The sequence below is a fragment of the Drosophila busckii genome, chromosome 2L (genome assembly GCF_011750605.1).
Source record: "Drosophila busckii strain San Diego stock center, stock number 13000-0081.31 chromosome 2L, ASM1175060v1, whole genome shotgun sequence".
NCBI lineage: Eukaryota > Metazoa > Arthropoda > Insecta > Diptera > Drosophilidae > Drosophila > Drosophila busckii.
This window is the reverse complement of record NC_046604.1, coordinates 14,245,283-14,267,022: the sequence shown is the minus strand read 5'-3', so window position 1 is coordinate 14,267,022 and position 21,740 is coordinate 14,245,283. Positions and strand designations below refer to the sequence as shown.

General features: G+C 43.8%; 11 protein-coding genes across 16 annotated transcripts; 5 read left to right on the top strand and 6 right to left on the bottom strand.

The window, feature by feature from the left end:
- Positions 1-36: 36 nt before the first annotated feature.
- On the bottom strand, positions 37-2,202 carry LOC108607626 (lactosylceramide 4-alpha-galactosyltransferase). Of its 3 annotated transcripts, none has more exons than XM_017998545.1 (3): positions 2,125-2,202; positions 1,448-2,071; positions 37-1,385 (listed from the first exon to the last, which is right to left on the bottom strand). In XM_017998545.1, exons 2-3 carry the CDS (start codon positions 2,047-2,049, stop codon positions 803-805), a joined length of 1,185 nt encoding a protein of 394 aa, XP_017854034.1. In that variant the 5' UTR covers positions 2,050-2,071; positions 2,125-2,202; the 3' UTR covers positions 37-802. The 3 variants fall into 3 exon arrangements, with proteins under 3 accessions (XP_017854034.1, XP_017854035.1, XP_017854033.1); XM_017998546.2 differs by having other exon boundaries at positions 1,448-2,060; positions 2,125-2,180; XM_017998544.2 differs by lacking the exon at positions 2,125-2,202 and having other exon boundaries at positions 1,448-2,094.
- A 191-nt stretch (positions 2,203-2,393) lies between these two features.
- Positions 2,394-5,650, top strand: LOC108607623 (pre-mRNA-processing factor 40 homolog A). The gene is made up of 6 exons (XM_017998540.2): positions 2,394-3,025; positions 3,086-3,318; positions 3,382-4,436; positions 4,499-4,864; positions 4,932-5,012; positions 5,075-5,650. Exons 1-6 carry the CDS (start codon positions 2,616-2,618, stop codon positions 5,363-5,365), a joined length of 2,436 nt encoding a protein of 811 aa, XP_017854029.1. The 5' UTR covers positions 2,394-2,615; the 3' UTR covers positions 5,366-5,650.
- Positions 5,651-5,742: 92 nt separating this feature from the next.
- LOC108607624 (splicing factor 3B subunit 2) lies at positions 5,743-8,342 on the bottom strand. 2 transcript variants are annotated; one of them, XM_017998542.2, is made up of 5 exons: positions 8,236-8,342; positions 7,582-8,177; positions 6,554-7,523; positions 6,249-6,493; positions 5,743-6,194 (listed from the first exon to the last, which is right to left on the bottom strand). In XM_017998542.2, the coding sequence occupies exons 1-5, from the start codon at positions 8,257-8,259 to the stop codon at positions 5,819-5,821; spliced, it is 2,211 nt and encodes a 736-aa protein (XP_017854031.1). In that variant the 5' UTR covers positions 8,260-8,342; the 3' UTR covers positions 5,743-5,818. The 2 variants fall into 2 exon arrangements, with proteins under 2 accessions (XP_017854031.1, XP_017854030.1); XM_017998541.1 differs by having other exon boundaries at positions 7,582-8,180; positions 8,236-8,320.
- A 69-nt stretch (positions 8,343-8,411) lies between these two features.
- Positions 8,412-9,697, top strand: LOC108607630 (histidine protein methyltransferase 1 homolog). The gene is made up of 4 exons (XM_017998554.2): positions 8,412-8,495; positions 8,556-8,952; positions 9,023-9,189; positions 9,263-9,697. Exons 2-4 carry the CDS (start codon positions 8,619-8,621, stop codon positions 9,671-9,673), a joined length of 912 nt encoding a protein of 303 aa, XP_017854043.1. The 5' UTR covers positions 8,412-8,495; positions 8,556-8,618; the 3' UTR covers positions 9,674-9,697.
- Positions 9,698-9,757: 60 nt separating this feature from the next.
- LOC108607627 (palmitoyltransferase ZDHHC23) lies at positions 9,758-11,695 on the top strand. 3 transcript variants are annotated; one of them, XM_017998549.2, is made up of 4 exons: positions 9,758-9,797; positions 9,998-10,116; positions 10,188-11,078; positions 11,135-11,695. In XM_017998549.2, exons 3-4 carry the CDS (start codon positions 10,231-10,233, stop codon positions 11,310-11,312), a joined length of 1,026 nt encoding a protein of 341 aa, XP_017854038.1. In that variant the 5' UTR covers positions 9,758-9,797; positions 9,998-10,116; positions 10,188-10,230; the 3' UTR covers positions 11,313-11,695. The 3 variants fall into 3 exon arrangements, with proteins under 3 accessions (XP_017854038.1, XP_017854037.1, XP_017854036.1); XM_017998548.2 differs by having other exon boundaries at positions 9,998-10,127; XM_017998547.2 differs by lacking the exon at positions 9,758-9,797 and having other exon boundaries at positions 9,879-10,127.
- A 64-nt stretch (positions 11,696-11,759) lies between these two features.
- LOC108597914 (trichohyalin) lies at positions 11,760-14,677 on the bottom strand. The gene is made up of 5 exons (XM_017984534.1): positions 14,428-14,677; positions 13,030-14,363; positions 12,575-12,971; positions 11,999-12,522; positions 11,760-11,947 (listed from the first exon to the last, which is right to left on the bottom strand). The coding sequence occupies exons 1-5, from the start codon at positions 14,647-14,649 to the stop codon at positions 11,797-11,799; spliced, it is 2,628 nt and encodes an 875-aa protein (XP_017840023.1). The 5' UTR covers positions 14,650-14,677; the 3' UTR covers positions 11,760-11,796.
- A 185-nt stretch (positions 14,678-14,862) lies between these two features.
- On the bottom strand, positions 14,863-16,677 carry LOC108608125 (serine--tRNA ligase, cytoplasmic). Its single transcript, XM_017999354.2, has one exon. The coding sequence runs from the start codon at positions 16,593-16,595 to the stop codon at positions 15,090-15,092; it is 1,506 nt and encodes a 501-aa protein (XP_017854843.1). The 5' UTR covers positions 16,596-16,677; the 3' UTR covers positions 14,863-15,089.
- Positions 16,678-16,835: 158 nt separating this feature from the next.
- On the top strand, positions 16,836-18,121 carry LOC108608126. The gene is made up of 2 exons (XM_017999356.2): positions 16,836-16,950; positions 17,011-18,121. Coding segments are annotated over exons 1-2 (1,095 nt in total). The 5' UTR covers positions 16,836-16,949; the 3' UTR covers positions 18,105-18,121.
- Positions 18,112-19,063, bottom strand: LOC108608127 (protein cornichon homolog 4). Its single transcript, XM_017999357.2, has 4 exons — positions 18,888-19,063; positions 18,689-18,816; positions 18,431-18,625; positions 18,112-18,363 (listed from the first exon to the last, which is right to left on the bottom strand). Exons 1-4 carry the CDS (start codon positions 18,963-18,965, stop codon positions 18,291-18,293), a joined length of 474 nt encoding a protein of 157 aa, XP_017854846.1. The 5' UTR covers positions 18,966-19,063; the 3' UTR covers positions 18,112-18,290.
- A 41-nt stretch (positions 19,064-19,104) lies between these two features.
- LOC108608128 (zinc finger matrin-type protein 5) lies at positions 19,105-19,693 on the top strand. Its single transcript, XM_017999358.2, has 3 exons — positions 19,105-19,303; positions 19,359-19,493; positions 19,552-19,693. Exons 1-3 carry the CDS (start codon positions 19,177-19,179, stop codon positions 19,668-19,670), a joined length of 381 nt encoding a protein of 126 aa, XP_017854847.1. The 5' UTR covers positions 19,105-19,176; the 3' UTR covers positions 19,671-19,693.
- LOC108608124 lies at positions 19,503-21,607 on the bottom strand. Its single transcript, XM_017999353.2, has 3 exons — positions 20,869-21,607; positions 20,575-20,804; positions 19,503-20,519 (listed from the first exon to the last, which is right to left on the bottom strand). Exons 1-3 carry the CDS (start codon positions 21,499-21,501, stop codon positions 19,709-19,711), a joined length of 1,674 nt encoding a protein of 557 aa, XP_017854842.1. The 5' UTR covers positions 21,502-21,607; the 3' UTR covers positions 19,503-19,708.
- Between the last annotated feature and the right edge of the window lie 133 nt (positions 21,608-21,740).

Here is a 21,740-nt window from a genome sequence, read left to right as displayed (position 1 = left end):
TTAGACTTGGGGGTACAATAAAACAGTTTTACATTTTTACTTAAGTAAAGACACAGACATTCATATGCATTTGTATATATATATATAGAAATGAATATCATTCATTTATAGCTTAACTTGTACTCTTTCGATGAGAATGAAATAATTAATTTGCAATTCCATTGAATGGGACAGAACAGCCACAACACATTCAACACTTGATATATGCATAATATAAAAAACAAATAGTTAAAACGCGAGTGTGTAACGCTTAAATTGTGTTAAACAGATTGCTAGACGGTATCTGTAGTGCAATTAAAATCTGTTCTGGTGAGTAATCTGTCAAGTAATAAATATAGTTACAGTACGATCTCGAAAATAGGGGCAAGTGTAACTGAAACAGAAAAATATATGTAATACTAGCCCTGTTTCGAATTATGATATTTACTTTTCCCTAGTGATATCTGAATCAATATGTTTTCAAGCTATAGAAACTACGAACACCTCTACGTATTAGTGAGTGTTCAAATTATCGAGACTATGCTATATTAAAGCTTTTATACGTTACACACAACTGTTAGTAAGCTTTGTTTAGAAAGCATTAAAAATATTTAAAAAAAAAAAAGAGCGAAAAAAATAATCCTCGTTGTGATTATGTTGTGGAATTAGTTACTACTCATTTTTCTGGGTCGCTAAGTAGAACAATATTTGGAGTAGTTAATGGAATGCAAGTGCCTGCCTACAAACATAACAATCAAACAAACTTAAGCCTTAGTTTGCCTCTTTGGTAATTTCAGCAGAGATTCTATTGCTACTCTTGTGCCTAGAAATATTCACCAGCTGCCGCATATGACTTGGGGCAATGTAGCTCTGCATATTTGCCATAGGCGCTGCTTGAGCCCACCTTGATGGCCAGTTGCTTGGAGTGTTTGTTCCACACATGCACCACATAGGAGTCCTTGGTGTGGGCGAGCGTTTGCTCCAGCAACTGTGGCTCGAAGAAATGACGCCAATGCTTCCAGGGCACCGCATAGAAAGCATTGCGATCGAATACCTTGAAGCCCATGCAACGCTTTCGATCGTCAAGCATTAAGGTGATGTCCTTGGTGCCACAAATCTGCTGAGCCACACGAGTTATAACACCCGGACCATTGTTGCCCCAGTCGCCGCCATCAAAGTTTTGCTGAAAGTCGCGCAGACATGAGGCAGCAATCTCATGACCAAAGCCAGTGGGTGCCAGACTCATGACTCCTGCTGCCAAATGTGTAAATGACTCTGCGCCCGTATAGTTCGGCGGCACATCCTCCATGCTGCGTAGCACTACCACATCCATGTCCAGATAGATGCCGCCATAACGATATAGCGTTAGATAGCGCAAAAAGTCCGAAATATGCGAGAAGAGATAGCTAAATGAAAACAAAGAGCTATGTTAATAACTGTAGCTTAGGAGCAACTGGTTGCCTTCTACCTGGAGCGAAACAGCTGTCCATCCTCAAGCCAAGCTTCAATAGGCGTGCCTGCCGCATAGCGCCAGAGATTCAAGCGACGCAGTTGCACATTCTTGTAGCTAAGTATGGCCTCGATGAGCGGCGGTTGGCGCTGGCTGCTATTGCTATTATAACGATAGGTGGGACTAGCAAACAGCACAAATATTTGAAAATTCGGATTATGCAATGCCGCGGACTCAATGGCACATGCCTGGCGCGCCGTCAGTTGCAGCATATTGAACTGCAGCTCTGGATTGTGGCCATGACGCGGTCTCTTTCGCTTGGGCCTATGGCAGCTAGTTTCGTGAAAGAAAATGGTGCGGCCAGGCGCTGGCTTGCGATCCGCCTGCAGCACATCCTCTAGCAGTATGATCGGAGGATCCGGCGACGATGTTTCAGGTGTTGTAAGAGACTCTGCGTTTTCCAACTGCTGCTTATCCTTGAAACAGACCTGTACATCGTCCTGCCAGGGGTACATGAGCAGGCGACCGCCCAATAGCAGCACAATTAGCGCAAAGAATATCAGACGCAGATGTCCATTGTGCAAGTAACGGGCTAGCACAAGCGGTAGCCGCAGTAACATGATGTAGACACCTCCGGATAAACTATTTATCATAAGCAAATTTATGCAAATATTGTTTTTTCACTGCATATTTACCTGTAGAAGCTAATTATTCCTGGTATTTCATATTTCTAGCGTCGTGAATGCAGTGATGCATATCAGTGATGCCAATGTAGCCATTTTTATAGAAAAAATTTTTTCAATGCATTTTAAATTTTTTTTAAATTTCGAATTAGTGATATTGTGTTGTTCACTACTTTATATTGATCTTCTATGGCCAATGTGGCAATGACAGCTATGAAATATATATAAAACATATTGACACATTTACTTGTTTTTGTTATTCAACTATTACTCGGAAAATACTTGCCACCACTGCTGAGAGCAGTTGTTCTCAAACGGGTAATCCATGCCATTCACACAAAATATAAACAATTCATGGTGAATACCAAAAACGAGCCGTGCGAAAATAAAATTGGTTGGAAATTTTCGTTTTATTTTGTGTAAAAAGCAACAAATTGGCTGCTGCAACAAACGGTACACGTACCAAGTGTTTTTAGCATTAACCCATATTGAACAATAGTGAAATGAATGTTCCTCCTAGCGCTGGCAATGGCGGTGCACCAATGGCCGGCATGGGATACACGCCGAACATGGTGCCAGTGCCTCCATTTAATTTGCCGCCGCCGGGATTTGGAGGACCACCGCGACCTGAGCTAGCAGCGGCCTTTGGTGCTCTTGCGCCAAACAGTGAGTGGACGGAGCATAAAGCACCGGATGGACGGCCGTATTTCTATAATCAGAACACGAAGCAAAGCTCGTGGGAGAAGCCGGAGTCACTGATGACGCCCGCCGAACTGCTGCACAATCAGTGTCCCTGGAAGGAGTACCGCTCGGATACAAACAAAGTGTATTATCATAATGTGGTCACAAAAGAAACATGCTGGGAGCCGCCACCAGAGTACGTGGACATGAAAGCCAAGGCAAAGGCCGAAGAGTAAGCCATCAAGAAGATCGTTGGTTATAAATGTATTTTGCTAAATTAAATTAATTACAGGGCTGCTGCAGCGGCCAAGGCTGTTGCTGCTATGACATCTTCCAGTATGGCGGGCATGGTGCCCCATGTGGCATTGGCCAACATATTGCCAGCCGCGTTGCCTGCAGCGCCCCGTATACCCACGCCCGAGATACACTCTCCGCTTACGTCAAGCAGTAATGAGAACAGCTCCTCTGCTATGGATCAGGCCATGGCTGCCACACTGGCTTCCATTGAAATACCACAACAGAACTGTAAGTACTCTCAACTTAGTTAATATGATACCTTTGCTTATACTTCTTGTTACGTTTGAGCAGCCAAAAAGGATGAAAAATCTAGGGGCGATAGCAAGATGGTGTTTAAAGATAAACGCGAGGCTATTGAAGCGTTCAAGGAACTGCTGCGAGATCGTAATGTACCATCGAATTCAAACTGGGATCAGTGTGTCAAACTTATCTCGAAGGATCCGCGCTATAACGCTTTTAAAAACCTAAACGAACGCAAACAGACTTTTAATGCATATAAAACACAAAAGCTAAAAGATGAGCGCGAGGAATCGCGACTGCGTGCTAAGAAGGCCAAAGAGGATCTGGAACAGTTTCTTATGTCCAGCGATAAGATGAACTCGCAGCTAAAATATTTTCGTTGTGAGGAGGTATTTGCCAGCAATCGTATTTGGACAGTCGTGCCGGAGCAGGACCGACGTGACATCTATGAGGATTGCATATTCAATCTGGCTAAGCGCGAGAGAGAGGAGGCGCGTGTGCTAAAAAAACGTAATATGAAAGTGCTTGGCGAGCTGCTGGAGTCAATGACATCCATAACATACGCATCCACCTGGTCAGAGGCGCAGGTAATGCTGCTAGATAATGCAGAGTTCAAAAATGATGTTACCCTGTTGGGAATGGACAAGGAGGATGCGTTGATTGTATTTGAGGAGCACATTCGGACACTGGAGAAGGAGGAAGAAGAGGAACGGGAGCGTGAGAAGAAGCGCATGAAACGTCAGCAACGTAAAAATCGTGACGCTTTTCTGGCATTACTCGACACGCTGCATGAGGAAGGCAAGCTTACCTCAATGTCCTTATGGGTGGAACTATACCCGATCATATCAGCGGATATACGTTTTTCCGCCATGCTGGGTCAGAATGGCTCCACGCCGCTGGACCTATTCAAGTTCTACGTTGAGAATCTAAAAGCGCGCTTCCATGACGAGAAAAAGACCATACGGGAGATACTCAAGGAGAAGCAGTTTGTAGTGCAGGCCAAGACCACATTCGAGGACTTTGCCACAGTGGTGTGCGAAGACAAACGTTCAGCCAGCCTAGATGCTGGCAATGTCAAGCTCACGTACAACGCGCTGCTCGAAAAGGTAATTTGAATCTATCGGATTATTTGAAGCACATTGCTATATAAATCTTGTTTTGCATACAGGCGGAGGCCATTGAAAAAGAGCGCATGAAGGAGGAAGTACGTCGATTGCGCAAGCTGGAGAACGAAATAAAAAACGAATGGCTGGAGTCCAACATCTCTGTGAGCGAGCCCTATGAGTGTGCCAAGAAGGTGGTGCACCATCTGGAGGCGTTCTTAGTTTATGAAAAGGAAATCGGTGTGGAAAAGATCTGGGAAGACTTTGTTAAGGAGAGCGAAGATGCCTGCAGTCATCATCACTCACGTTCACGAAAATCCAAAAAGAATAAAAAGCATAAAAAACGTGTGCGCTCCACATCCCGCTCCGACATTGAGAATGAATTGATCGAGTTGGAGAAATTAAAAAAACGACATTCTAGGTCACGCTCAGTAAGTTTATATAATACAAAAGTGCTTATATATATTCAACTAATTCTGATTGATTTCGTCTTAATAGAATTCGTTTAGCTCCATTGGCAGCATAGAGAGCGAGAAGATGCTGAAGAAAAAGAAAAAACGCAAGAATAAATTACGAGCGGTACGTAACAAACAGCAAACAAATAGAATCAAATTTTATTTAATTACATGTATTGCTTCTAGTCTTCGTGCGAATCTGACATCGGAATTCAATCTCCAGATGCTGCTCCCGCTCTGCAACTGAACGACTCCAATTCGTACTCACCTGTTAAAAAGAAAAAGAAGGAAAAACGCGCTAAGAGAGACAAAGAGAGCAAACGACATCGACATATTCGCTCCATATCACCGCATAGTCCAGCCGCCCAATCCGACTCAGCCACTTCCAGAAACGATGAGTTAACGCTCAGCGACGGTGAACTGGAGATCAAGCGTGCGGCGCTGCTGGCCCAATTAAACGAACAGCTCGATGAATAAGCGAGCTAGCTACACCGACTTCAACAACAACAAAAGCTAAATTTTAATTTTAGTTTTAGTTATATGTTTTATATACGGATAAGCTCAATGTAGTTCCATACAGTCTCGGCATTTCTTTCGAAGCACTTGTCTCTTGGCACAACACAAGGTGAGGCATATTTGTAAAAAAAATATAGCATATATATTTATTTATAATATGAGCTCAATGCTAATATTGTATAAATACACTTTTGTGACTCCAAAAACTATTCATCTGCATTGAAGGCAATAAAAGTTGTCAAGTTGTTTTTTCTTATAACATACTACCCTCGGAAATCCTGTAACGAGTTCGTTCTTGAATCTAATGCCGCAGAAAATTGAAAGCATAAGTGAGGAGCTAGTGCTTATCATATATTTTACTAGATTATTTTCAATTTTAATGACAAACTGTATATCGGAAACCGAGAACAAGGCCTAAAACTTGAACTCCTTATATTTCTTAGTCGTCTTAGCTGGATCAGTTTGCTGTCGCTTGCGTTTAGATTTCTGGCGCGCAACATGTTCTGCCAACATGTCAGACAGATCTTCCTTTTGCAGATGATTCTGCTGCTCGCGCATTTGTTGCTCATATCGTTGTGCCATAGCATCATTGTCCATGTCAAGCTCGCTGGGATCCAAAGCCAACTCCACAATGCCCTCGCGATCAGTGGTTGGACGTACTGGTGCCGGCTTGCTTGCCCCCGTGCCAGCGTTACCAATGTCGTACACATGCGTAGATCCCATCATGGAGGCACCTATGCGGTCAGTGCGTTTCTCTGGTAGCACCTGGTACAGCACAGGGGTTTCATTGCTGTAGAAAAAGTATATTAGTTTGTATAATTCAATACGTATTTAATTAGCTTACTCCTCCATTTCAGCTTCGATCTTTTTCTTGCGGAGCTCAATATTCTCGGGTGTTTCCATGCCGGCTGGCACGCTGGTCAGACCCGAAGGTGTTACCAATCCTTCTACGGGTGTAACTAAACCAGTCTCATCTTGCTGATTACCCAGATCCTCACCGTCCTCTTCCTCCTCCTCCGAAGACTCTTCGGATTCAGATTCCAACTCGCCCCACTGGTTGCGCTCAATGTCCGCCTCATCAATGGCATTCTATAAAGGATCACAAACGTATAGTACACAATTACAACCACAAATCTACTTGCTACTTACATCCAAATCCAGTGCATTCATGCCAAATACATCGCCATACAAAGGTTTGCCAGTCTCGTCCACTGGAGGCTTACCCCAGCCGCCTGCATGGTAGCCAAAAGAGGTGCCTTCAGGAATCGGTGCATTCAGGCCGGGTATCTTTAGATTGGGATACGATGGCGGCGGTCCATAACGCTGTTGGGCAATCAGCCAAGGTGGTGGTATCTTGTGTGAGTTGGGACCCACAGGCATGCCCAGCGCAATTCTCAGCTCTTCCGATAGATCACCGGGCTTTTTCTCCTTGAGCCGCGTCTCAAACTCTTTGCCTTCATAGTAGAGATCGCCGTGGATGGTCATGCGCGGCTTAGTTTGCCACTTAAAGAAAGCATCGTGCAGCTTCTGATAATCAATATCAATTTTTCCCATTTTGGGGCGCACACGCTCACGCATCTTTGCCTTGAGTGTCTTGGCATCCTCTCGCTCCTGCAATGATTCACGCATCTCCATAATGCCGGTCTTTTTAATAAAAGCGGGCAGGTCGAAGGGCGGTTTTTCAATGCCACGCTTGCCCTGCAAATATTTGCGCTTGAAGCACCAATGGCGCGGCACCTGCACTGTGTTTCGATAGGCCTTCAGTTGCACAAGTAGCTTGGGATCCCGTGCAGTCACATCATGCATTTCCACTACATCTGGTCGGGACACTAGCTGCTTCAACTCTGCCACACTTAGACGTGTGAGTTTCTTTAATTTACGCTTAGATAACTTTTCCTTATCGTCCTTATTATCCTCATCATCATCATTATCGTCATCGTCTTCGTCATGAAGTTTATCTGACGACTTTTTTACCTTGGCCAAAGCTTCAGCATCTAGCGCTGCTTTATCTTTCTCCAGTAACTTCGGTTTGTTTTCTAACTTAAAAATCTCAAAAACGCGATAGAACTGGCGGTACATGGGCGCCAAGTCAGCAATGGTTATCTTTTCCGGTACGTATCTACAAATAAAATTTTTAAGTAAGTAAAGTACAAATTAATATTAATATGGATACTAACTCAATGGTTACATCTTCATCATTTGTCTCAGACTTCTTTCGTTCCTTGGACCTTTCCTTCTCTTCCTTGTCCTTTTTCTTACGACTACGGGTCTCTCGCTGTGAGCTCTTCTCTTTACCGGCAGTATGCTCTTGATCGCTTGCATCATCCGGCTTGGCATCTTCTTCTGGCTCTGGATCTTGTTCGTTGCGGCGTGCCAATTGCAGTTGTCTCTCGTACTCCTGCTGCTGTCTCAACTTTTTATTTTGTTTCTTGCGGTACTTCTTCTTTTTGTTTTTATCTGCTTTGCTCTGTTTACCCTGCTTTCCGATGCTGTTGCCATTTATGTGATTATCCGCTTCATCATCACTGTCATCTCCGACGTCTCCAAAGTCGCCGTCATGCGAGGTGCCGTCCGCTCCAACTCCCGCACTATAAACATCCGTATCAAATTCAGCCACACGCTGATCTTTAAGTGCAAGCACATCCTCCAATGCCTTTGGCAATACAAGATCTTCAGAGCTGTTCTGGGTTTCGGCGCTCTCCTGGGTATCATCATCAGCGTCGCCGGCATCATTATCGAGCGCCTGCTGCTGCTCGAAAAGTAGAGCTGCAGCCTGCTAAAAAAAAGTTATTTGATCAATGAAGTGGTTTACTTTTCAGATAAAAACTTACATTGGCGCTTATTTGGTCATCCATTTGTTAAAAAATAAATAGCAACAAAATATTCAAGTGAAAATGCAAATTCTAGTGATGTGCAAATTATATTTCCGATTAATCAACCGCGTAGCATATTAAAAACCAGTGCTTTGTGTTTTTATCGATGAGCCAGTTACATTCTCGCGTGGTCGTGCTCAGCTGTTTTAAATAATAAAATAAATATAGTTTTCTGTATTTACTTTGCATTTGAAAAAATAAATCTAATCTTCAGTACGGTAAGCTTAAATTGAAAGCACTGGTCTCAAAAACAAATGTTATTTACTAAATCTTCACAGTGGCGGTCGTTTGCATCAAGATCTAAGCAATCACAACAAACAGGGTGACCCAAGTACTTTAAAATGTTCAAGTTTAATTTTGAATTAAATGAAGCAGATTCATTAAGCAACGAAAGTCCTTTCAAAACACAAAAACTAGAGATTCAATCAACTGATGTTGCTAAAGAACCTACGGATTGGTATAAAGCTGAAGAAGTAAAGCCAACGGAGAGGGTACTAAAAAGCTTAGATTTATATGAACTTAATGCGAAGGAGTTAACAGCAGGAAACATAGAGCTCCGTCATCTAATTGCCGGTTTTTTGCTGGAGGATATTAAAATACATAATGACATAGACAGTAAGGATATAAAACAGTCGGAAGAAAATCATTCTGACCTTATTGCTGGTGTTTATGAAGGTAAGTAGTCTTACTGTTTAAATATAGTCATGCTAGGTATGGATAGCATTAAGTTTTATCGCCGTTTTAGGTGGAGCAAAAATCTGGGAATGCACAGATGATTTATTGGATTATTTGGCGAAAAACTATAAAGCAGACCAATGGAAAAATAAAAGTGTCTTGGATTTAGGTTGTGGCTCTGGTCTTCTGGGAATTTATGCACTGAAAAATATGGCCAAAGTGCATTTTCAAGATTACGTATGTACATATACATATATAAAAATATAAATTTATTTATCATAATGAATAATTTCGTATATTCATATATTAGAACAAGGACGTATTGGAACAAATTACAATACCAAATGTACTACTTAATTTGGACGAGACGTTGAGTGACGATGAGAAAATGAAACTTTTGGAAACGGAAACACGCTTTTATGCTGGAGACTGGTCTTATTTTGCAAAACTTACAGAGGATGTAGAAAAATATGACATTATACTGAGTGCGGAAACCATATATAACGTGGACAATCAGCAAAAGCTGTTGGATACACTTAGCAAAAGATTAAAGGCCAACGGTGTAGTTTTACTGGCCGCCAAGTCGCATTATTTCGGTGTGGGCGGCGGTCTGGAACAATTTGTGGATGTGGTCAAGAGCGGAAAGATTTTTGAAAGCACAAATTTATGGCAAGCAGATGAAAATCTAAAACGCGGCATAATTGAATTGAAATTTCAATAAACACTGAGAAGTATCGTAAATATCGATAGCCAACAGTTTCTTATGCAATTCACACGATACACCCTGTACGCAAATCGCAGTTTTGTTTTTGTTTTCACTTCCAATTGCAAAAGCTAGGGGAACTGTGAGTGAATTTAATTTTCAATGGTTACTATTGTTTTTTAAGTTTTTGCTTTGGCAAATTTAAAATGTCATTTCATTAAGCAGTTAATAATCGTAATACAATATTCTCCCGTACGTTATTTGGTTATTATTCCCAATAATTACTAATTTTGTTGCCGGAACACCGCCGCCCCTATTTGGAAATCGATGCAATGATTGCAGACGAGGAAGAGACAACGTCAACATTAGCGGCAGGGCTCTGTTGCTGTCAATACATTAATCACGATAGGCGAACTGCGCACATATTAGAATGCTGTTGTAATTGCACGGAATTTGACTTGGTATGCACACGGTAGGCACCAAAAACAGTATAAAATACATACAGTGATCTTAATTCCTCGAATGCTTGCAGCTTCATCACGTGTAAACGCATTGAATCGCGCAACATAAGCGACATGTTGATTGCTTTTCAGGATCGCTTGCGTTTGCCATGGCAAGGCGGCGCCAAGCGCATCTCGCCGGCCGCTCTAGCGCCTGCCTTCATAGTGCCTACTATGATGGGTCTGGCTACGCTCAATGCCAAGACGGCCATAGTGCTGATGTTGACACTAGTTGGATTCTGCTTCTGGGGCATGCAACTGGCTGAGCGAACAGCTACAAGGACCAGCTTTTTCTTAAGCTGGACAGTCTTCTCTATATTCTACATGGCGATAATTTTTGAATGGGAAGTGCCGCTGCTTGAATTGCTGCCTGAAGAGAACATAGTATTGATATTGCTATCAGCGGGTGCTTTATATGCGCTATATCGAACAAAGCAGCTGGCGCCATTGAATCTGGTCACTGCGCAATACGGCAGCACGCCCAAGGATGAATTGCCTGGCATAACTGAAGCCTCCAGCGGCGAGGAGCAGCAGCATACGGATACTGTGTTGGGCATGGAAGATGATGACGACGACGATGAGGGTGTTGGTGTTGAGAATCAGGAGCGCAATGGACTTATACAGCATTTGCAGCCGCACATGTGCGAGATTTGCCGCAAGGTTACACCAAGTCGTGCTTACCACTGCGCTGCTTGTGGCAGCTGCGTTAAGCGTCGCTGGCATCATAGCTACTGGCTCAACTGTTGCATTGGCGAGCGCAACTTGCGCAGTTATATAGTATGTCTATTCTTATCTGAATGCGCTTTGCTGCTGGGCGCCAACCTAACACTGACTGCAGTTTGTCATCCGTTTTTGGTTGTGCGCATGCTGGGCATACCGCTGCTGCTGCCCGACGACTGTAGCGAGGTCTTCGAGCAATTCGAGTAAGTAAATCTATGGACATTTGCTACAACAATTTATTATCTTAATTCTTTTGCAGATTGGGCATTGCCTTTGTTGTCGCGGGCTATGCCCTACTCATTGCCGGCTACATTGCTGTGGTGCTCTGTCGTCAACTATATTTGTGTTGGCGCGATGCTAGTCCGCCTGAGTACAAGCGCATGCCCGCAACCAATGGCAGTCGCATCTGGAACAATTGGCGTGCCATACTCAAGTGACGGCGCATCAAAAAAATAATACAGTAAACTTTTTTAAACTCAATTATTGCGCTTAATCCTATAATACGCGTTAACTCTTAAGCCACGATAAAGCTTCATAGATGGTCACACGTATATAAATAAGTATATGGAATCGCAAAAGGAAAGTAATTGAATAATGTGTCCTTTTTAGATATTTAATTACTAGATATACTTTTAATTCCTATGTTTTACCAAATATTGTTTATACAAATTTGTATTATTTGTATTATTACTTCGCATTTCTTAGCGCAAATTAAAGCTGCAGCAGAGAATGTTAGCTTTGACATTATCCTAGAAATTAAAACTCAGCGCTGTTAATTGATTTAATTATTAGGCATACATTTAGGTTTTAGTTTAGTTTAGTGTAATCTTATTCAAAAATAAATTAAATTAGTTACAAAAGTAATTAAATTGATATTATGTTTGCCATAAAAAGCTTGTAATTAACTGGTAAGTGATTCAACTACCAGAGGCTATCCTCGCGCGGCTTGTAGTCAGGCAGCAGCTCCCAGATTTTCATGCGCCAACGCTGACGACGCTCCTCGGTCTCCTTCTCCAGCTGCAGTATTTGCGGCAGTCGCTGCCAACAGTCCAGAACTTTCCACTTGAGATGCCTGAAGATTCATAGGAATAATATCAATTGACAAGAAAATACTGGAGCTTACCATTCATGATGCGAGATAGCCTGACGCATCTTGGTGTCCTCAATAAGACGACAGTGTGTGCTGTAGTTGTGCCAGCGCGCGAACCAGTGCTCCATGCAGCGCAGTGCATGCCAGTCAATGGCCACTAGAAGCTTGCTACGCTCCAGCTGCACATAGTTAATCCAAGCGTGCAGTGCCCGGCGCTTCAATGCCCGCTCAAAGCAGAGATTAGCGCGTATGCATTTTTCCCGCTGTCGATAGGCGGCGTAGTCGCGCCAGGCGATAAAACTGCGACGCTTGTAAAGCTGTCGGCGGAACTGCTCGCACTTCAACTGATTATCACGCTTCCGCTGGACCAGACGCTTGAAGGCTTCCATTCCGACGCGACGCAGCAACAGCAGGCGACAAAACTCCAGCGCCTTTCGCTTGTTCTCCATAAATCGCTGACGCTCGCGCTCCTTTAGAACTCTGGCCATTTTCTCCTGACGGCGTCGCTCCTTAAGCACCTCCATGCGTAGACGCTTGGCTTCCTCATCCTCCTGGCGCTGCAAGGCATAAATGAGTAACAATTACATTTGATTTGGATTTGCAACCTACCTTGGCCTCTTCAAGCGCCAACTTGGCAGCCTCGCGCTCCGCCTCCGCCTGTTCGCGTCGCTGACGCGCTTGCTCATGTCGCACGCCACGTTCGAGCGCACGCTCCTGCATATGTTGCAGGAAGCGTGGCTGCATCAGCGCCTTGCTGCGGCCCTGTAGTCGCTCCAGCTCCTCATCCTCCGCATCGCGTAGACTGCCAATGAGTTGAAGACATCTAGCCTTGGCCTTCGCTTTGGGATCACCACAGCGTATGACGGTTTTAAGCTCCTGCTTGAGATCTTCACGCGCCTCCTTGGCCTCGTCGCTCAGCTTGTGCAGCTTTAATTGCATAATTAGACGCTCCTGTCGCTCCAATTTGATGCGCTGCAGTTCGATGATGTCCTGCTGCACTTTGAGTCTGTCGTAGTGAATGAAAACATGAAGAGATTGCCTGAATTACAGCCGCAAGTACTCACTTGTTCTTAAATTGTTTGGTCATTTTGATCGTATCCTGTCGCTGCTCTTGCGTCTGCTCTTTGCCTGGCTGTTTTAACTCCACATGCTGTCGTCGCTTCTCCACTCGAATCTTATCGAGAAACGCAGTGATCTTTTGCGCACGATTGTTGTGGCTTGTGCCTGGCTCCCGCTCAACCCGCTCCAGTGTGGTGTAGTGCAGCCACTTGAGAAAATACTTGCGCATAAGAGTTTGCTGGCAGTTGCTACGCGCCTGAAAGAGTTTTTCAATGATGCGTTGCTTTTCGGGCGCAACAGCCGCAGTAGGTTCGTCTTCGTCGTTGCTGCTGCTGCTGCTGCTGTTGGGCGTGGGACTGGATGGCAGAGGCTGCTTGGGGACGACCAACACCTTGGGAAGCTCTAGGCGGCGTATGATGAGTGGCTCTTTCTCCGACTCAATCTGAGTCTCGGGCGTTGGCTCTGCTTCTGTTGTGGCCAGCGGAAGCTGAAACTGCACATGTTTGGTAGCTGGCAGAGTCTGCTTTAAGTCCAGTTGCTGCTCCGCTGCCTCCATTTGCAGCTCGTACAGCGCCTCCTCGGCTAGATCAGAGATTACAGAGTCAATGCCATCACTGGTATTGGAGCAGCTGGAATTTTCACGTTGCAATGGTAGTGATGCTGCTGGCTCCACTGCATCTTGTTGCTTCTGCTGCTCCAGCAGCTCTTCTTCGCGTCGCACTGTGCGCAAGTGTAGCATTTGTCGCTCAGCGGCGGCACGCATGGGACGTAGAAACTCCTCCGTATTGGTAAGTGGACTTGGCGTGCGTAGGCGTTGCTCCAATTGAGATTTGCTTTTATCCAGCTGCAGCTGCTTAACAAATTTACGATACTCCAGCGAATCCAGCTCGCCCAGATGCTGCTGCTGTTGCTGCTGATGATGATGCTCTGGCAACCAGTTTACCTCGGGCTCTAGCTCCACCTCCGCTTCAGCTTCAGCTACTGGTTGGCATTGTAGCTGCTCCAGCAGCGTGTTACTGGCCATTTGCCTTTGTGCTGCAAAGAGCTTAGAGCCTTTATTTAGGGCCTCCACTGGCGCTTTGTAAAAATCCTCAATGTGCTGGGCCGCCTGACTTATACTCTGCATCAGTGGCCCATGGTTAAGTTTAAAGTCGGGCTTGCTTGGACGCAAGCTAATGGCAGCTGGACGCGGATGCTGCCTGGCTAGCTGCTGGCGGAATTTTTGCAGCTGATGGTGTACATAGCGCTGTTCCACCTCCAGATTATGTGCTTTGGTTAACTCCAAGGTGCTTGCATGCGCCACCGTTGCCAGTGGCAGCTTGCGTGGTATCTGTGCAAACTTTGAAAACAATTTTAAGGTATAACTGGCCACTGCCTTCTGCTCAGATACAATTGAAACTCACCAGCTCATGTCGTATATCCATGATAACACTTGGATTTAGCTGCTTACTGGCCTCACCATCTATAAGCAGACGCGTCTGTTGAGCATCCACATAGTCCACCTCAATGAAACGACGCACTGCTTCAGTTTTCAGCGCAAGCGGATTTACATTCAATTGTCGCTTCCTGATGCGATCCCAGCGTGTGGGTTTATTCGATTTCTCGCGACGTTTCGAAAGCGACATTATATTATATTCGAGTTTTTATTACTAAATTGACATAAATTTTTGTTTTTATGAAAACAAAAACCTTCTAAACAAGCTGTTTGGGTTGTCGGGGCAACCAATTTGAAGCGGCAAGCGGCTAACAATTGGGGATTGAAACTTCTAGGGGGTAGTTATTGTGAAAGTGCTGGAAATAATTTATAACTCACAAAACTATATTGTGTGCTTTTTATTTTTTATATTTTTCATTATTCGCAACAGCTTAGACAAGGTTTAGCCTTTCCTTTCATCCTACAATAAAGCAACTGAACATGTTTTCAAAGCGCAACTAATTTTCCGATTTATTCAATAAAACGGTTACAGTAAATGCCATAAATATACGTTAAGAGTAACAAAATTTAGTGTTGAGTTGAAAGCCTAGGATTAATGCTGAGTCTTGATTAAAGTGAAGCGTGTGCAGCTTAGGCAGCGGCTGGATCCTTCTTGGTCTTATCCTTCTTGGCCTTTTGATTGGCCGCAGCGGCAAGCTCCAGATCAATGGGTGCTGGCTTAACGAAAGGAATCTCGTCCTGGAACTTCGCCGGCATATACTTCTTGAGGGGCTCGGGCACCTTGACGCCCGTTTCTGTTTGGTGCGTCTCGAGAATGGCGCAGATAACACGAGTAGCAGCGCACATTGTAGCATTAAGCATGTGCACATAGTCCACAGCCGCGTTCATCTTCTTGGTCTGACCGTAGCGCACCAGCAAGCGACGAGCCTGGTAGTCTAGGCAATTGGAGCAGGAAACCAGCTCCCTGAAGGCACCGCTGCCGCCAAACCAGGCCTCCAGATCGAGTTTCTTGGAAGCGGCGTGATTGAGAGCTCCAGAAACAATGTTAACCACGCGATATGGTATGCCCAGAGATTGGCAGAACTGCTCTGCGTTGCCAATCATCTCGTCCATCATCTCCCACGATTTGTTGTCATGTGGAGAAGTCAGTACGAACTGTTCCACCTTCTCAAACTGGTGCACGCGGAAAATGCCACGAGTATCGCGTCCATGCGAGCCTACCTCCTGGCGGAAGCAAGTCGACAAGCCGGCGTATTTAATGGGTAGCGATGACTCTGGCAGCCACTCGTCGCGATGATACGCCGCAATAGGCTGCTCCGAGGTGGCTATCAGGTACTTTTCATCGGTGCCACACTCTTCGGCACGCTCGCTTCCCTTGCCAACCACTTTGTAAAGCTCCTCGTCGAACTGAGAGAGCTGCGCCACCTCTTGCATCACCTCTTTGCGCATAAAGAAGGGCGTATAAAGTGGAGTATAGTCACGCGTATAGAGCAGCTGAAGCGCATGCTGAATCAGCGCTTGCTCCAGAAATACAGCAGCGCCAGTAAGGAAGTAGCCACGTCCTCCAGATACGACAGCGCCCTTCTCCGCATTCATGCCATCGATCATCACAATTAGATCCACATGTGAGTACTTGCCGCGCTTCTCGCAGTCCCCAAAGGTTCGCTCAACACGATTCTCCTCCTCGTCATTAGACACGGGCACAGAATCGTGCAGATGATTGCCCACCTCACGCAGTGCCGTATTGCGCGTCTGTTCAGCCAGCTCCAGAGACTTTTGATTGTCCGTCATCGCATCATCGATGAGTAAGCGCAGCTGTTTGATCTGATTCACTGTCAACGCTTGTAGTGTCTCCGCAGTTATTTGCGTCAAATCTACTCGTATAGCAGCTGGCACCTCCTCGCCCTCGGGGCCTACGGGCTCCTTCTTCTTCATTTTCTCACCGATTACCTTGCTGCAGACATTTTTCACCTTGTTCAGATTGTCGGCTCGATGACGGCGCTGTCGCCATTCCGTGTCTTTTTCAATGACTGCCTCTACAAGTCCCACATCTTTAAAACGCTTCTTTTGATTCTCACGGACTGCATCAGGGTTGCCGCCCTTGTCGCTGCGAAACAAATCCAGGTCTAGCACCATTTTAATGCAGATTATAAATTATAACAATTATACACTGCGAATTTCGTCAGCTATTTGTCGGCGTTTAACACAACGTGGCGAGTATTTGGTACTTGACTACCAATGAGTAACAGTTACTTGTCACAGTGATTGCGATTTTAATATCAAAACAAGACAAAATCAATTTAAGCTTTTTGTTTTCATAATTTATTTGTCAGCTGCAAATATTTTCTTATTCAAAGTCCAATATTTAAAAAATTTTAGCAAATCCAAATAATGATAGAAGTTAATTAAATATTTTGCTATTTGCCGCAAGCCACAGGGTGATTCATTTACGTTGTTAGCCAATCAGCTGTTACAAATTAGACAGCAAGCAGTAAATTGAATATTTAAAATATTTTACGAGCTAATTGAAAATATTTTCATACAATCACAGTGTCATTTGCCATGGAGCTGCTCCAAGATGAGCTGGAATATGTGCGCACCCATTGTGAACAACAATTTGAAGGCAGCAAGTTAGTGGCCTGCACTTCCAGTCTGGTGAGAGTGGAGCTACTCTCACACAGAACAAATCGCACTATGATTGTTTGCCTGCACATACCCAAGGACTATCCGCAAAGCGCCAATATACTGGTAGAACTAAAAAGTCGTGTATATGCAGAAAAATTAATTAGTTTCCTCACCGATATGCTGGACAAGTGTGCAAAGCAGCATTGTGGAGAGCCGCAGGTTATGCAGTTGCTTAGAACTGCTAATCAGTATCTTGTAGACACTCCGCTCTGCGTCTGCCTGGACGAGATCACACAGTTGCGGTCTATGCTGGCTTACAACGATGAGAATAAACTAAAACTGCGCCAGAGCAAGTGCAGCGTGCAATTACTAATTCATGGCGGAGAGTACTTCTATCGCGTTACAGCCACCGTGCCAGACAATTATCCACAGCACTGTGTAGAACTACATGACCATGAGTCCAATTTACCGAATGTACTGGTACGATTTCTTAACGGTCAGTCGAAAGAGCTGGCACGCCAGTGTGTGGAGGCGCCATTGCGCTTCACCAGAGATGAACAGGCCAAGTTTAGGCCAGTGCCAAGTCTGTACACTGCGCTTAAGTTTTGCATAGCTGCCACACAGGACTTCCACATGGAATTGTGCCCGATTTGTGATCAGGCTGTGCTACCTACGAATCCAGAAGAAATTCTGGCAGATGAGAATGCGGATGCGTTTGTGGAGCGCGTATTTTGCGGCCATCTGTTCCATCAAGGCTGTCTCAAGAAATATCTATCCGAACCGCCATTCCCTAAAGGTGGCAAGCTCTGCCCAGCTAAAAGACGTCATCCGCGCTCCGATGCTGCAAAGCCAGTCGGTGCTAGCGGAAAAGACAAAGGACTGCAGGCTGAACTAGGTGTATGTGGTATTAAATTGGCCCACGACCGTTGGGTGGTCAACATCAAAACCGCAGAGACACGTTGGGCACAAAAACAAGCGCGTCAACGTGAACTGGAAGAGGTTGTCGATTTTCTAAAGTAACAGTTATATTTTTGTATAGTATATTTAAGTTGTGATCATAAATTATTCGAATACGCTTACATGGCTGCGCAGCTGCTAGGATTAAAATAAATAAAAGTGGGAACAATGATAAAATGTGGTGTTATGAGTGCGACTAGGTTTTTGTATACTACAAATACATTGTGGGAAGAGCGTTCACTGGAGACTTTAGAACCCCGTTACAATTTCGTCGTCTTCATGACGCTTAATGGGATCGCCCTTGATCAGAGATGAAATAAGACTGCCAAGTGAAAATAATTTAGCTTATAAATTTCAATAACGAACAAATACGAATTCCAGATACTTACCAATACAAACCCACAAAGAACATAACAAAGTAGTAACCCAAGTATATCATGCAATTTCTGAGATGCACCTTTAAGAGACCGCGACTATGTATATCCACAGGATCATATACACCCAAGCTGTCACGGCGCTGGCGATGCAACTCATAGAACAACCACAGGGCCATGGGTAAATTTAGCAAAAACATTATCCAGTGCCTGCAAAATTAACACTCCATAAATTTTGTACCCGTATGTATGCATGTAGAGGTCCATAAATACCCAGATATGAGAAGCAAGCCACAGAGCAGGGCATGTGAGCCAAATTTGGGTATCACCCAGAAATTCAGTCGATGACAGCATTCCTGTGCATTCAAATAGTCACACTCCAAATCAGCCAGTGTTAGCACCTATACAGGTAAATATATTTTTAATATGTTTGTATATGAATATCTTTATATGTACTTGTGTTTTTGCCTACATAGTAAATTAATAGCAGTAGTATGGCTCCATAGACCAATTGCGTTATACAGAACACTGCTGTGTCCGGCAAAAACATAATTACAATATAGATTCACTTTCAGTTAGAACAGTTGCTTAATTTTATACAAATAAACAATTCGGTACATTTTCGCTTTTGTTTTTCTAACTGGGCTCCTATCGATAGCCGATAATCGCCGATAGTCTACGTTGTATAGCAACATTGTGTTTACATACCACTCTGCATGGATTTTAACGTTTATTTCTAATTATCAAAATAATATTAAGAAATGGGAAAAAGGTATTATTGTGATTACTGCTGTTGCTATATAAAAAACGACATGAATATTCGCAAATTGCATAATGCAGGCCAAAGTCATGCCATGGCTAAGACATTTTATATGCGGCGCTTTGAAGGTAAATCATTAGGAAATAATCAAAATTAAATTACTTTTCATATTTCCACGATTAGATCCTCTCAAAGTATTAACTGAAGAGCGCGCAAAATTGGTTTGTAATAGATATTTCTCCAACTATTGCAAATTTGAGTTGACCTGCAATTTAAGCCACTACAGCGATCACCAGCTTCAGCAACTGGAAGTATTAGGTAGTTACATACAATAATTAAATCAAATTTATTAATCAATGTGCTAAACCATTTACAGCTAAAAACAAGCGAAAACGCAACAGGAACAAAAAGAAAATCAGACGATTGCCCCCTTCCCTAGAGCCTTTACAGCTGGCCAAGCTTTTACAAACCGATTGGACAACAAAGTGGGGTTAAATAACTTGTGTGTTAAATTAAATATAAGACTAAACATCTTAAACTGTGCTCGTTGAAGTGGTGCCATTAAGTATGCTTGTTACTTTATCCATAATGCGTGCGATCTTTAGATTTATACGCAGAACACGCGCGAATTCATAATGATACGACTTCGGACTATGACCGCTAAGATTCTCTTCGTCGGGATCGCTAAGATGTGCAAGCAAGAAATAACACATATGCTCCAGCTCTCCCTCAATGGCATAATAGAGTGGCGTATTCCCCGCGCGCGCTTCTGTGCCGTTTATGACCTCACGCTTAAGAGAGCGTCCCATTAATTTGGTTTTGTTGTGCTCCAGCCTATCACAGGCATGTTCATAGTACTTGGCGAACTTTTTCTCATCCATGCTTGACTCCAGAGAGGACAAGTCTTTGGTGTCACGCAAGTAGACAGGCCTACCGAGCTGCCGTTCATCTATAACATCGCATATAACCTCGGCCAATTTATAATGATTATGACGTGCTGCAATGTGGAGCGCTGTATATCCATCGTCATTCATTTGCAAGACAAGATTGAGGTCAATAACATGCATAAGATGGCGTAGAGATTCGAGCTGTACATTGTTAATGATGGCCAAATGCAGTGCCGTATTGGATTCCTCATATATATGATTGGGTAACAGTCCAGCCTTGAGCAGAATTTCGACAATCTCTGGTGCGCTGTTATTAGTAATGGCCAATTGCATGCAGTCTTCGCCGTCGGCGCTGAGTAGCTCACTCAGATCTTTCAGATTCTTTAGCTTAGACCATACAATGAGCTGACGTTGCACGTAGTGTGAATCGCCCATAAGTATAGCATCGTGAATTGGTCTAAAAAAAATCAAAACTTAATATCAGAGGAATTACTTTTGCGTTAGTTAGTTACAGTAGACCAGATTCGGACATAATATCAGCGCGTTGAAACTCATTGGCCATGGTTGAAATTATAGTATGCTCATTGTCATTATTGATGTAGTTATCTACTTGATTGTACATATCAAGCAGATTAATTTCGCCCAGACAGCTTGAGTAATTTGATGAAACAGAATCCCTGCGTTGCTCTAGACTCGTTCGTGGAGTAGAGCAATTGCTTGGAGTGGAAGTGGGAGGAGGTTTCTGTAAAATGACACAAAATTATAAACTACAAAGGTAAATTCAATCAACGAAGCCTGCCACTTACGGCTGATTCTTGTTTTTTTTTTTTTACTGCTGGTAAGGGTGTTAGCTGCTTATCCTCGCGCTCCTGCAGGGCCATTTCAGCTGCCGATCGTTTCACCACCTGTGGCACAGAGGTGTTGCGCTTGCGGCCACGCTTGCGCACCACCTTTACGGGTTCGCTGGTAGAAGTCGCGCTACTAGCTGCTAGTCCAGTCGCTGGAGCGGGTAACTTAGGTTTTTGCTCTTCATCCTTCTTAACTTTTATATCATCAGATTTCTGAAGAAAATCTTTCAAATCTAGCACCTCGGTTTGTGTTGATACACTAATTTTGGGGGGAATTTTACAGGCGCACTGTTTACACTGATTAGCGGACTTATCACTGCGACCATTGATAGCGTCGATAACGCGTTGTTGTAGAGCTTTATCTGGCAGACGCATGAGTAATTTGAACATGTCCTCGTAAATGGACTGAAAGGACTTTCTTTGCATGTACGTATTTGTTCCATTATTAGGCTTATATATATCCCGAAGGCCAGTTGAGCTTGATATTGTAGGGGTTGTGGCCACTACACCGATCGTGTGTTTTCTTATAAGATCTGTAACCGTACCCGTCACTTGAATTTGTTTGGATTTTGTTAAAAGCACTTTCTTCATTATTGCAACTTTTCTTTAAATTGCCACAATTTTAATATTTTTAACGTCTCCAAGTGATCTTGGTTATGCGGGGATCTCTGTTTTTGTTTTTTCTAAATTATATTTATTTGGTAATTCCCCAACACGCTTGGACAATGTTGCACAGAGTTGCCCAACGATAACTACCACTTCGTTAAAAAAATTTAGCAGCCCTGATAAATTCTCAGTTTTGAAAATTAAAAGTATTTAAATTATTTCCG

What these genes read in the sequence shown, in the direction of transcription:
- LOC108608127 (XM_017999357.2), bottom strand. Translation starts at nt 18,965, where the DNA reads ATGTTTTTGCCGGACACAGCAGTGTTCTGTATAACGCAATTGGTCTAT. An exon ending in GGCTTGCTTCTCATATCTGG is followed by an intron (nt 18,626 to 18,688) that starts GTATTTATGGAC and finishes TTAATTTTGCAG; the next exon opens with GCACTGGATAATGTTTTTGC. An exon ending in TTCTTTGTGGGTTTGTATTG is followed by an intron (nt 18,364 to 18,430) that starts GTAAGTATCTGG and finishes TTCACTTGGCAG; the next exon opens with TCTTATTTCATCTCTGATCA.
- LOC108608125 (XM_017999354.2), bottom strand. Translation starts at nt 16,595, where the DNA reads ATGGTGCTAGACCTGGATTTGTTTCGCAGCGACAAGGGCGGCAACCCT.
- LOC108607626 (XM_017998544.2), bottom strand. Translation starts at nt 2,082, where the DNA reads ATGATAAATAGTTTATCCGGAGGTGTCTACATCATGTTACTGCGGCTA. An exon ending in GGACAGCTGTTTCGCTCCAG is followed by an intron (nt 1,386 to 1,447) that starts GTAGAAGGCAAC and finishes GTTTTCATTTAG; the next exon opens with CTATCTCTTCTCGCATATTT.
- LOC108597914 (XM_017984534.1), bottom strand. Translation starts at nt 14,649, where the DNA reads ATGTCGCTTTCGAAACGTCGCGAGAAATCGAATAAACCCACACGCTGG. An exon ending in ACCAAACAATTTAAGAACAA is followed by an intron (nt 12,972 to 13,029) that starts GTGAGTACTTGC and finishes TCACTACGACAG; the next exon opens with ACTCAAAGTGCAGCAGGACA. An exon ending in TGGCGCTTGAAGAGGCCAAG is followed by an intron (nt 12,523 to 12,574) that starts GTAGGTTGCAAA and finishes TATGCCTTGCAG; the next exon opens with CGCCAGGAGGATGAGGAAGC.
- LOC108608128 (XM_017999358.2), top strand. Translation starts at nt 19,177, where the DNA reads ATGGGAAAAAGGTATTATTGTGATTACTGCTGTTGCTATATAAAAAAC. An exon ending in TTATATGCGGCGCTTTGAAG is followed by an intron (nt 19,304 to 19,358) that starts GTAAATCATTAG and finishes TTCCACGATTAG; the next exon opens with ATCCTCTCAAAGTATTAACT. An exon ending in TCAGCAACTGGAAGTATTAG is followed by an intron (nt 19,494 to 19,551) that starts GTAGTTACATAC and finishes AACCATTTACAG; the next exon opens with CTAAAAACAAGCGAAAACGC.
- LOC108607623 (XM_017998540.2), top strand. Translation starts at nt 2,616, where the DNA reads ATGAATGTTCCTCCTAGCGCTGGCAATGGCGGTGCACCAATGGCCGGC. An exon ending in TGAAATACCACAACAGAACT is followed by an intron (nt 3,319 to 3,381) that starts GTAAGTACTCTC and finishes ACGTTTGAGCAG; the next exon opens with CCAAAAAGGATGAAAAATCT. An exon ending in GCAAGAATAAATTACGAGCG is followed by an intron (nt 5,013 to 5,074) that starts GTACGTAACAAA and finishes TATTGCTTCTAG; the next exon opens with TCTTCGTGCGAATCTGACAT.
- LOC108608124 (XM_017999353.2), bottom strand. Translation starts at nt 21,501, where the DNA reads ATGAAGAAAGTGCTTTTAACAAAATCCAAACAAATTCAAGTGACGGGT. An exon ending in AAAAAAAACAAGAATCAGCC is followed by an intron (nt 20,805 to 20,868) that starts GTAAGTGGCAGG and finishes GTCATTTTACAG; the next exon opens with AAACCTCCTCCCACTTCCAC. An exon ending in ATGTCCGAATCTGGTCTACT is followed by an intron (nt 20,520 to 20,574) that starts GTAACTAACTAA and finishes GATTTTTTTTAG; the next exon opens with ACCAATTCACGATGCTATAC.
- LOC108607627 (XM_017998547.2), top strand. Translation starts at nt 9,988, where the DNA reads ATGATTGCAGACGAGGAAGAGACAACGTCAACATTAGCGGCAGGGCTC. An exon ending in TTTGACTTGGTATGCACACG is followed by an intron (nt 10,128 to 10,187) that starts GTAGGCACCAAA and finishes GAATGCTTGCAG; the next exon opens with CTTCATCACGTGTAAACGCA. An exon ending in GAGGTCTTCGAGCAATTCGA is followed by an intron (nt 11,079 to 11,134) that starts GTAAGTAAATCT and finishes ATTCTTTTGCAG; the next exon opens with ATTGGGCATTGCCTTTGTTG.
- LOC108607624 (XM_017998541.1), bottom strand. Translation starts at nt 8,259, where the DNA reads ATGGATGACCAAATAAGCGCCAAT. An exon ending in ATGACCAAATAAGCGCCAAT is followed by an intron (nt 8,181 to 8,235) that starts GTAAGTTTTTAT and finishes ACTTTTTTTTAG; the next exon opens with CAGGCTGCAGCTCTACTTTT. An exon ending in GATGAAGATGTAACCATTGA is followed by an intron (nt 7,524 to 7,581) that starts GTTAGTATCCAT and finishes TTTTATTTGTAG; the next exon opens with ATACGTACCGGAAAAGATAA.
- LOC108607630 (XM_017998554.2), top strand. Translation starts at nt 8,619, where the DNA reads ATGTTCAAGTTTAATTTTGAATTAAATGAAGCAGATTCATTAAGCAAC. An exon ending in TATTGCTGGTGTTTATGAAG is followed by an intron (nt 8,953 to 9,022) that starts GTAAGTAGTCTT and finishes TCGCCGTTTTAG; the next exon opens with GTGGAGCAAAAATCTGGGAA. An exon ending in AAGTGCATTTTCAAGATTAC is followed by an intron (nt 9,190 to 9,262) that starts GTATGTACATAT and finishes TTCATATATTAG; the next exon opens with AACAAGGACGTATTGGAACA.